The sequence below is a fragment of the Triticum aestivum genome, chromosome 7A, assembly GCF_018294505.1.
Source record: "Triticum aestivum cultivar Chinese Spring chromosome 7A, IWGSC CS RefSeq v2.1, whole genome shotgun sequence".
Lineage (NCBI taxonomy): Eukaryota > Viridiplantae > Streptophyta > Magnoliopsida > Poales > Poaceae > Triticum > Triticum aestivum.
The window spans coordinates 99,788,883-99,800,982 of NC_057812.1; the positions used below are offsets into that span (position 1 = coordinate 99,788,883).

The 12,100-nt window shown below is 43.6% G+C and overlaps 1 protein-coding gene across 1 annotated transcript; it reads left to right on the forward strand.

Moving 5' to 3' along the window:
- Positions 1-2,267: 2,267 nt before the first annotated feature.
- LOC123153115 (uncharacterized) lies at positions 2,268-3,787 on the forward strand. The gene is made up of 2 exons (XM_044572393.1): positions 2,268-2,593; positions 2,669-3,787. Exons 1-2 carry the CDS (start codon positions 2,387-2,389, stop codon positions 3,785-3,787), a joined length of 1,326 nt encoding a protein of 441 aa, XP_044428328.1. The 5' UTR covers positions 2,268-2,386.
- Positions 3,788-12,100: the final 8,313 nt, after the last annotated feature.

The following is a 12,100-nucleotide window of genomic DNA, read 5'->3' on the forward strand; positions in this document are numbered from 1 at the left end:
GCTGTAATGGTAGTGTAAATTATTTTCGTATGTCTGCTTTTCGTTCTATTGTCAAAAACTGTGGTTTCTTTGACATCGGTTTTAGTGGTCCTGCTTACACTTGGCGCAATAGGTAGCACACTGTTAATCCTATTTATAGACGTTTGGATCGTTGTCTTGTTAATGCTGATTGGTGTGCTCATTACCCCAATACTAAGGTGCTTAATTTACCTATCATCGTTAGTGACCATGCTCCCATACTTATTTCTACTGATGGTAGTTTTGTTAAACCTAAGCAGACTTTCAAATTTGAAAATTGGTGGTTAATGGAGAAGGATTTCAGTAGTTTTGCTAAGTCTGCTTGGAACAATGCTAGAGCAGGCTCTTTTGTTGCAAAAACCTCTTCTTTGGCAGGGGCTTTGAAAACTTGGTGTAGGAAGAAAAAACCTTTTCAGCAAGAGCTTCAGGAACTAGAATCTAGTATCAAGCAGATTCAGGAGCTTCCAATCACTCAGCAAGATCGTGCTTTAGAAAATTCGCTTATTCTCAGGTATGAGCAAACTCTCTCTAAACTGAATAGTTTTTATAAGCAAAGAAGAAAGAAGGGATGGGCTACTGATGGTGATCATAATACGAATTTTTTTCATCAAGCTATGCTTAAGAGAAGGAAAAGGAATACTATCTACTCGGTTAAGGATGAAAATAATATTGTGCATTTTAAGCCTAGTCTCATTGCTAATACCTTTGTTAATTATTTCAGATATATCTTCTCTTCCACTCATATCAAATGTGGTAGACCTTTTCTTGCTTCTCAATTACCGGAGGGCTCTTTGGACCCTACTTATTTAATTCCGGATAAAAATGAGGTCTTGCAGATTTTGAAGGACATGAAGTTGAATGCTTCTCCAGGGCCAGATGGTTTTAATGTCGAGTTTTATTTGGCTACTTGGAATTGGATAGGAGATGATGTCACTCAATTGGTAGTCAATTTTTATAGAACAGGTATATTGCCCTCTCACGTGAGTGATACAAACATTGCTCTCATTCCAAAAAAAACTTGTTCCTCAGGTTCCTATGGATTATCGTCCCATTAGTATTTGCAATGTTATTTATAAAATCATTGCCAAATCTTTAGCTAATCGTCTTAAGCCTCATCTTCCAGATTATATTGACCCTGCTCAACAAGCTTTCATTGAAGGTAGAAGAATTAGTGACAATATCATTATTGCTCAAGAGATTTCTCACTCTTTTGCTCTTCGTTCTTGGAATCACCTTGCTTTCATGCTTAAAATTGATCTTGCTAAGGCTTTCGATCATTTAGAATGGAGCTTCATTGTTTCAGCTCTTGCACGTAAAGGATTGCATGCTCATTTCATAAATTTGATTTATGAGTGCATTTCTTCTCCTACTTTTTATGTGGTCATTAATGGTAGGCCTTCTCATAAATTCAAAAGTCCTAGGGATATTCGTCAAGGTTGTCCTATGTCCCCTTATTTGTCTGTTATTGCCATTAATGAATTATCTCTTGCTCTTAACGAAGCTTTAGCTGCTCATAGTCTTCAGGGTATTTTGCTTGGACCAAATTGCCCCCCGATTCACTCTCTTTTGTTTGCAGATGATTTGTTGGTATGTGGTCAAGCTACTGTTCAGGAAGCTAATGCTATGGCCAACATTATCAATCATTTTTGTTCCATGTCAGGTCAAACTCCAAATCGGGCCAAGTCTGCTATTATGTTTAGTACTCATGTTAGTCATGCTGTTATTCAAGATATTAAGCAGATTTTTCCTGTTTCTAACATGGATGCTAATTTTTCTCATCTTGGTCATCCTCTTATTCTTCCTGCTAATAATAGATCTGCGGCCTACAATTTTGTTTTGGATAAATTCATGAATAAGCTTCCTGCTTATAAGGCCAACTTGCTCTCTCATGCAGCTAGGCTTGAATTGATTAGATCAGTTTTTTCTGGTATTCCTGTTTACTATATGGCTAATATTTTATTTCCTAAGAAGTTCATAGCCAAACTCACTGCTATTATTAGGAACTTTTGGTGGACAAGTATTAGAGAGCATAATTCGAGCAAAAGCTTGTGTCTTAGGGCTTGGAAGGATATTTGTTATTCTAAAAAAGAGGGTGGCCTTGGTATTAGGAACTTACAAGCCATTAATGAAGGCCTGATGCTTGCAGCTGCTTGGCGTATAGCGAAAGATTCTTCTTCCCATCTCCATCTTGTTCTTAAGTCCAAATACTTCCATGATTCTTCCATCTGGACTACTAGCCCTTCTAATCCAAAATCAGCTTTTTGGTCCTCCATTCTCAAAATACTGCCCAAACTCAAAGCTCATTCTTTTTACCAGATTACTCAAGGTAATATTTCTATATGGAGCACCCCTTGGTGCTCGCGTTGGAATGCTATTTATGATCATCTTATTATTCAACCTTCAGGATATAGTTACCCTTCTCTTGTTAAAGATCTTTGGGTTCCCGATAGGAAAGAATGGAATTCTACCCTTATTTACTCTCTTTTCCAACAACCTCTTGCTTCTACTATTATGCAGACTGATATTATTCAAGAGGACGGTCCAGATATTCTGTGTTGGGACCTTACCCCTAATGGTATTTGTACTTCTAAATCTACTTATAAGATGTGTTTGCAGGATTCATGCCAATCCTAGATTTGCACCTTCTCAGGTTTCTTTGCAGGTCAAGAATCTTCTAAATGAGGTCTGGAAACAAAAGATGATGATTCCCAGGGTAAAAACTTTTGCTTGGAGGCTTCTTAGAAAAGCTCTTCCCACAGGTTTGAGAGCTGGCCGCTTCTCCGTGCACATATCTCAACTTTGTAGCAGATGCGGTAAGCCTGAGGATGAGATGCATTTATTTTTTCTTTGTGATTTTGCTAGAGCTGCTTGGTTTCTGAATCCTTGGTGCATTAGAATGGATATTTTAGTTCAAAGTAATCATAATATTCACAGTATTTTCCTTGCTCTGATTAATATGAATCATCCTCATGCTTCTCTACCCAACATTCTCAACTTTATGTGGTGTCTTTGGAAATCTAGGAATGATTATTTATTTAGTAGGAAAAAATCTCTTCCTTATCATATTAACACTACTGCTATAGCCCTGTGTAATGAACTCGATGATTCTATACATATTTCTTCTCAACTCAAATCCAATGAGATGGTCGGTGTTTTACCTCTTACTAATCAGATTCCTATGCAGGGGAAAACGATTAAGTCTGATCTTCAAGTTACAGGACCAAAAGTATACTCTGATGCAGCATTTAGATGCAAAAAAATTCCAGGCTTGACTCAAGGATCTGTTGCTACTGGAATTGGAATTTACCTTTCTTTATCACAAGACCAATTGGAGGTCAATGTGCATATCCAAGCTTCTACTGTTATCACAGATACACCTTTACAAGCTGAAGCTTTGGCGCTTCTTTTGGCGGCTAGAGTGGCCAAACAGCTATGCATTTCTCAGCCCACTTTTCTCACTGACAATCTGTCTTTGGCATCATGGGTGGCTAGCAGAAAGATTAAGGAATCTACTACTCCTTGGACTATAAGGAAAATTCTGGCTGACTTCTTCTGCTACTCCTCAGATCTTCAGTCCCAGGTGTTTCACATCTCTAGGGAGATCAATGGTATTGCACACAATGTAGCTCACCAGGTTCTAACATCAGTGGTAGAACCTGATATATGTTGTTTCGCTTCAGCTCATCGGAATATGACTTGCCCTGTAGTTTCTCTTCTCTCTACTTTTCAATTTCAAGGCTTTGTAATTCATGTTGTACGGTGTTTCTGAGCTGAAATAAGAAAGTTTGGCGCCTAGTGCGCCTTTTGTTGTTAAAAAAAAAGCCAAAAGTCTTTTGTCGAGGACACGACATAAAGGTACACCGAGTAAAAAAGAATAGCCCACGGCAAAAAAAGCACCTGACGACCAGCACACGTTAACGGTGTTGTGTCAGCCGAGTGTCGGGGCTTGGTTTCCATCCATGTCAAGGGACAGGAGGGAGGTGGTGCCACGTGGCCATAAAAGTAGCTGAGTGCCCGTTCGATTTGCACAACCTACATATAAGTCCGCATCTCGACTTTTATCTGGGCCCAAGAACAACACAGACGCGCCACATGTCTGCACAATAAAGCAAAGTGTCCTAGCCGTGTTCACGGCAAATGCATAAGCCGAGCCTATCTGTAAGACGAGCGCTTATATGTTAACTATGGCTAACTGTACGTCGGGTGTTCGTTTTTTTAGAAAAGGAGGATGACCCCCGGCCTCTGCATTTGGGCGATGCATACGGCCATTTTATTAATTATTCTTACAAGACCTTACAAAGTTATACAACAGTAAGACTAAAGCCACCGTCTAAGCAACAAACTGTCGCTACATCTATCCAGTTGATGAAGGAGCGCAGATAGCCTGGGCCTAATACCAAACAGACATCGCAGCCAAGCCTAACATCTAAGACCTGAGACCCCAACCTAGCCACTTGCCGGGTCTAGGGGTCTGTTTGGATTCCAGCCAACAGCCGCCATGCCAAAACATTGGACGTTGACCAGGTGCTGGGTACTCGTTTGGATGATGACCAAATATTTGGCACGCCCTGGCTGCACGGGCATCTCCAGTTCATTTTGTTGCCAACTCTTGGCCAGGGCGTGGGCGGCTGGATGCTGCGCCAAAGTTTTCGCTCGCCCACGATTTGGTAGGGCTGGCTAGGGCAGCATCCAAACAGCCCCTAGGACACACACTGGTCCGACGTGCTCTCAGAGGTCGTCGCCGCCAACTGCCACCGCTCCATCTTCAGAACTGTACTGATGCATCAACCTTGCTCGGTCCAGCTATCGTCGACGCCACCACGGCGCCCAACGACACCTCCTCCCTGCGCGCAAACAACTGTATACGTCGCGGTCGCCACTGATACACCTCAGCGCCATGCTGCCTGTACCACCAGCCGACACAGCTTGAAGCCCTTGGAGCATCTGTCGTGCGTAGCACCTGCCGACCAGGCATGACCAAGCGTAGCACCTGTCGGTCAGGCATGACTTGACATCTCCACCGAAGCTCCGTGCAAGACGAAACCGCTCCACCTCCTGCCTCTGACTTCCAGCGCTGCTCCACAAAACGACGCTCCCAAGAGAGAAACGACACCGCAGTGCCGCCATCGTCCGGTCTGGAACACCAGATCCTAGGGTTTCCCCCGAAGCAATACGAGTGGGTCGACGATAGTCACATGATGATGCCTTCATCAAGGTAACGACGTGGAACGCCGCCATCGCCCGCCGATGGCTCGGTTTTCACCAGCAACTACGTCTCCCCGACTCGCAGCTGGTGCTAGATGACGGATCCCGAGATCCAAACACCCAGCCTCAGGCCGACCACCTCTGACGGAAGAGATGACCACCACCGCCGGCTGCACTGGTCAGAACAGATCTGATCGGAGGTGCCGCCGACGAGACCACCAGGCCCTCCACGCCGCCGTCGCCGATCTGAAGGCAGCATGCACGCCGCCGCAGCCAAGCCGGCCGCCGTCGACCTCAGCCGCCGCCGCCGCCCGAAGGGCCATCCGCAGCGCCCGCAGCCCTGGCCTCCGCCGCGCCAAGCCGTCATCGTCTGAGGACGGGCCGGCCTCCCGCCGCGTGCCGCCATCCGCCGCGCCGCAGATCCCAGATCGGTCGCGCCACCACACGCCTTGGGGGTCCTCCCCACCCCGGAGACGCGCGAGAGAGGAGATCCCCCGCCACCGCCGTCGGCCCCCGGGCTTAGCCCGGCGGCGTCTTCCGGCGGCGGCGGAGGGAGGGGAGGAGGGAGTTTGCGGCGGCGGCGGCGGCTAGGTTTCTAGCCGCCCGAGTTGTTCCCATTTAAATGGGGGAGAATTTCACTTTCCCGGCCTCTGCACCAATTAGGAATGCATACGGCCATTTTAGTATGAGTACCAAAATAAACATGGTCCTCAAAAATTTTTTAAATGAGTATCAAGATATTTTTTGATGGGTGATTCCACCACACATCAAACTTGATCCTCAATAAATGAGAGAAAATCCCTGTGCATCACCTGTCAATTCTAAGAATTGAACTTGGGTCGTTAGGCTGCACAACCGCATGCCCAACCACTGAGCCAAGGCTCTCTTTGTACATCGGGTGTTCGTACATAAACTGAGTGCCGCTGCACGGCTAATACAGTAGCCAGCGGTTGAACAGTCACTGCCACTTGTCGGCCACAAATGACGAGCCTCTCCACGACTGTATGGCTTAGGTATAAATCGAATATCGGCCCTCGGCGCTGCATGAAACTACTTGTCGCCTCTCTTCGCCACAGACCCCTAAATGTAGAGGTACTTGGTGGTCTTTTTCTGTCTTTCTTTTACATTTTATTTGGGCGAGCTTGTGTTGATGCCCCAGCAGACTTTCTATTGCGGTGCTTGCAACTCATTGTATGGACATGTTGGTTGTTTTATCTATAAAGCGGGGCATAAGTCTATTTCAAGAATGTTTTCAGTATTGTAAAGTGTAAACACTACACAGGTACTAGATTGCCTGCTTTTGCCAAGATAAATTTACTTTCAAAGTTAGATATATAAATTTTGGTATTTAGTACTACAACTAATTCATCCCAAATTGAATTTTCATGCTGATCAATCGGCAATCATTCATATTAGCTTTGTTGGCATTCTTTTACCCCACAATCTCATGCTCCATACAACATCTCTACAACCACCATGGAATCCCTCGGCCGTGGTGCTCCACATCTTCACTTTGCCATCGCAGCTTCACTTATCATGCTAACACAGGTTGCACATGTGCATAGGAGGAGGAGAGCCATGAGCCCATGAGCAGTGAAGTGTTCGTCGAGTACATTGCTAGTGTTGTTAGTGAGCTAGCTAGCTCTTGACTAGAAGTTGTTTATTCTCGAAAGAAATTTACGGATGCAAAATGATGAAATTTTATAAAGCGTTGGGTTCCTAATCGAGACCGAGATGCTCCACCAAAACTGTTTGGCATATTGCATCTTGACAAACATAAAGTTGGTCATCGATGTTGCAATATCCAAGTATTTGTCCTTAATTTGAGCTTTGATTCGTCAACTTGCATGTTAGTCAAGTGCATAATGATAGACAAAAGTGACCAAAATATAAATACAAATGGTATTTTTCTGATAATATAAACTTGCCGTAAGAGATACACCAAAATGACAAAAGTATTAAAAAAGTTTTCGCATAAGTAAATTTACCAAAGTATAATTAAAAACATAAAACATAACAGTGCCAAGACAATATGGCCTTGAAGATTATTATTTTTTATTTCAAATAAGGCAAAGGCCACACGGATGCTTACCCATGAGCCATATTGATCACCCATAGACCCCGTCCGGTAAGTAATTAAGTTTCAAAGTTACCCTACCCTCTCCTTAATTATATATGCATCTCTCTAGCGCTGATCTTCTCAACCTTTCTATATATATGGGACTAAAAAAAGTAGTTTCTTTCATGCCTTCGTAGTCATGTACTCCCTCCGTTCCTTTATATAAGGTGTGTTTGTTTTTTGATAAAATTTCAGAATGTAAGGTGCATTTTTTTTCTAATTCCTCATAATTCCCTTTTGGGCCCTTTGAAAAAAAGGAAAAAGTATCTCTCTTTTGATTGTCTGTATCTCTCCTTGTAGCAAAAGAAGGAAAGTATATTTCTAGTGTTTCCTGACTTGTCAGTTTAAAAAGGCTGAAGCATTCAAGGGCCCAGTTGCCTTCTAGCCCATTAAAACAGTGACACAAAGGTAGCCCTTTACCACAAAGCTAGCCCAATAAGCCATGCACGGGAGGCCCTTCAACTTCTAGACGAGCTCCTCAATGCATTTCCTATTCGGTGCTTCATGCGCAAGTTACAAGCAATCCCGGTCGCTAGCAAATTAGTCGACCCATATATGGATCGTATCGGGCCATGATTTCGTTCTGGTTTTGGGAAGCTTTTGGAAGCTTTCCGATAGTTTTAGGAACCTGCCCAACTGGTTTTTTCATTTTTGTTGATGGTTTTTCTGGACCAACTCTTTTGTCCAATTTCTTTTTGCTTGTCATTTTTTCCTTTTTTAATATGCCCATTTTTTAAATTCACAAATTTTGTTTCCAAACGTTTTGTGATTTTTTTTCAAATTTCTTGAACTATTTTTCAATTTCTCACGAAATTTTCAATATTTTATGAATTTTATAAAAAAGCGTGAACTTTTTCAAATTTACCTAACCTTTTTCCAAAATTACGAACTATTTTCAACATTTTCAAACTTTTTAAAAAATAAAAACATTCATTAATGAACTTTTTTTCTAATTTTTTTACCCTTTTTAAAAAAATTATGATCTTTTTAGTTTTCGATGGTGAAGGCCCTACCGGTTTTTTGAACTTTCTTTTAGAACTGCCTTGTTCTTTGTATTCATGATTTTTTTTATTGCACGAATTATGCCAATACAATAAGAATAGCGAACGAAAGAAAATGAAGCTAGCGAGCTAGCGAGAGAGCAGAGAGGGAATTCGGCCGTGGCCTATAAACTAGTCTAGGGAGTGTCGGTTCCTCTTTTCGGCGCGTGAAGCACCGAGTAGGAGGTGTCGGAAGCGATCGCCGAATGCTAAAGTGAATTGCGATTCAGCTGTAGCCAAAACTTGAACAGAGCTGTTGTTGGAGTTGTATGCAGGGTTGAAAATGGCTTGTACCTTGGAGCATTAGCAATTGTTTTAGAAGGGATGACGGACCCTGAGACATTGTAAGCTTATGCATGCAGAGAAGCTCAAGCACTAGGGGAGGATCTTTTTCGGATAAAGAACTAGGGGGAGATCTGGCGCACCCTAAGGTCCTTATTACCACTGACTGTCTGATAGTCACACGGTCACACAAGATCTTGAAGTTAAGATGCGGTTGATCGGCTATTGCATGCTAACAAAGGAAATCATGTCCTGGAAGTCCAGTTTTTTGGCATGTGAAATATGCCATGAGCAGCGCGAGCATAATTTTGAGGCTCATAATCTTGCTAACATGACTACTAGCTGGGTAAGGGGCGCCATTTATGGCTCTTGAACCCGGAAAATGTCATCGGAGGCCGAGCTCCAGTGAGCTCGTTTTCATTTTTTATTTTTCTGGAGCATGAAAAATTCCAAATTTATTTTTTGAACACACATGCACATGTATACTATGTATATGCAAAATTTCACAGTATTATACGTTTACATGTGGCCTACAGGAAAAAGACAAATACACATTTTTTAATGGGCCTTTTATTTTTGTTATTGGGCCAGAAATTTGTTATTTTTGTACAGCCTACAAATCACAACATTTTTTGACGAAATTTAACACGTTCTTGCGGAATACATATAAGTTTTCATGATATTTTTTTAGATTTTTTTAGAACTTTTAAATACGCTTTTTGATTTTTTTCAAAATACCGAGCTCACTGGAGCTCGGCCTCCAAAAATCCGCACTCCTCTTGAACCCTCCTACTAACCCCTTGTATCCACATAAACGTTGTGGATTAAATGAAATGCGCTGTTTCGATGAAAAAAAATGCAACCCGTAATCATCAGAACTGCTAAGTAAGAAGTAGAAAAATCTCATGGGAGAGCAAGGTGAGGGCGAATATGAAGAACTTCATACAGAAAATCTGGTTTTGCTGTTTCTCTTCAGTTCAGTTCAGAAAAAAAAAAAAAGTTTAGCTGGGTGGTATGTTCAGCACGCGCAACTGAACAGGGAGTCGATCGTCGTTCACAATTACGCCAAGGGTGGCGGGGGAGCCGGCATCTTAGTGGCCAGCCTCTTGTTCGGCAGAGGCGACGGCGGCGACGGAGCCCTCTGCCCCAGAGACCGCCTGGACGCAGCCGTCTCGCCACCACTGTTGCCTCCGCCGGCGACCCGCCGTACCTCTGCGTCAGCCTCTGCATGATCTGCAGCGGTCTCGTGAATCAGCTCCTTGCGGCATGGGCGAGCATCTAGCAGGAGACGCGAGGAGCATGTAGCGGTCGTGCAAGAACCCAGCACGAGCCCGGCTACGAGCAGCCATGCGACTACCTTGCAATTCATTCCGACACGGCGCCGTCGCCGACGAGGCTTGCTTGCTTGCTCTGAACTGAACGGATACCAATAGCTAGCTGGATTTGGGGAGCTGGAAGTGTCTAATCGTCGTCAACCATGGGGGTGGAGTATATATAATATATGTCGTCGGCGTCTCGAGGGTCCTCCAACCGCCGGCGCCAATCTGGAAACCCACCCAGCCGATTACTCCCAACCCGTAACCAGATACCATCAGCTGTTTGCGGCCGCGGTATCGAAGTGCACTGCATCTACCAGTAGTTGCCTTAAAATTAGGGCTGCGCTTGTGAGTTGATGATCCATACATGCATCGTTTGACCTGGGAGTTTCTTAAAGCGCGCAGCTGCTCGCCTCGACCTCGATTTGAAGCACTACCCACTTGCCGTTGCACGCTCATAGATACAATACTACAAGGGGCAGCTGGGGATGGAGTAGGACAAAAGGGCAAATCTACTATTTCTCTATATAACCTGTTGCAAATTGAAAATGCAATCGCAGTGCCTGATGTGAAGTGCATGCATAATTGGACAGTCCTGCTAATGGGCAATGAATGCATGGCCTTGTCTTGTTATGGTGGACTTTTGGGGTCGTGATAGTATAATCGGAGCATTAGCGTAAGTGATCTAACTTAAATTCGGCTCGGTCGATCAGTGAGGCTGTGAAGTTGTATAATGCCAACCTGGCGGATCTCAAGCTGCCTTGTCTGCTCCTACCGTAGCAAATGCCGATGGCAGCCAGGGGAGGAGCATGCATGACAGGCTACCGACCCCCGCACGACCACCACCGCCTATCGTGATCACGTAGGGCAAGCCTTCTCTGTAGTATTGGCTGACATGTGGGATCGCTAGCAACTAGACCCACATGTCAGTGATCCCACGGTAGAGGAAAGTATTGCATATCCACCGGTAGATCAAGCCATCCTGCACTCCCTCACTGGCAGAGCCAACAAACAAGGAAGAAAGCAACGATCTACCAGTAGAGGGGAGGAGAGGGGGCATTGTGCGGGTTAGGAATAAAGTTCGCCTAACTCTTATTCCACTTCGTCGTCGCCGAAGAGGAGGAATGGGGAGTCATTTGGTTGGATCTGGTTGTGTCTTCGTGTTTTGAAGGTGGTCTTCGAAGGCGTCCCCTAACAGATCTTAGTTTTTTACAAGGCGATTCGTCCAGCACCCTTTCACATTCTTCTGCCGTGTAGCGATCTATTTCTTACACACTATCGTGGGCGTCTTCTTGCTCCATGCAACGACTTCTCGGTCGTTATGTCAAAAACAATTTCATGGCTCCGATGAGGATTTGGCAATTTAGACGAAGAGGGTGTTGATTTCTCCAAGGATTCATGTGTAATTTTTATTTCTATTCAAGAACTGTCATGTAAAAGTTGCTTGGTTTTAATATATGTCATTTGTTCTTTTCTAAAGAAATATTTATCGCTGATATACACCTCCAAATTTATTGATCACATATGTACATTATAGACCATGTCAATATCTAAAATGTCACCAGTCCTAGGAACCGAAGGGGTATATGATAACTAGGTCAGTATTTGGCGTTGTCTCTACTTTACCTTGAACTACAAAATTAGGTATATATTATGCACCGAATTTTCTAAAATTCAGGAAAGTGATCCTATTGAGGTTCTGCTTTGCCACCATGAACAATAATGTGTACTTGAAAGCTACTCAATAAATCAAATACATAAAAAAATATGTTGATCTGTACATAATGAGTTTCCCTGGAGAGGCATTGATCTAGAGCTAATTTACGGTGCCCTCGTACTCCCAAACCATACGACGGAGTAGTAAACAGATCTGTCCATCTGCGATGGAGGGTAACTTAGTCATTCTCCCAAGGGTAATTTAGACTTTTCCTGATCGTTCGGTTACCTGTAAAAGAGCTCTTGTTTATGATTTAATTTGTGCCTTGTTTTAGCAAGAGGGGTAGCTCTTAGACTGTGTATACAGGCCAATGGGATGAAGTTCTAATTAGAGACATCTTTTCCCCAGTTGATGTTAATCGAATTATGCAAATACCCCTATACGTGCAAGGAGTGAATGACTT

Excerpts from the sequence above, each read along its gene's own strand:
- LOC123153115 (XM_044572393.1), top strand. The coding sequence starts at position 2,387 with ATGCTATTTATGATCATCTTATTATTCAACCTTCAGGATATAGTTACC. Across the intron at positions 2,594-2,668 it reads TTGGGACCTTACCCCTAATG|GTTTCTTTGCAGGTCAAGAA; the intron begins GTATTTGTACTT and ends GCACCTTCTCAG.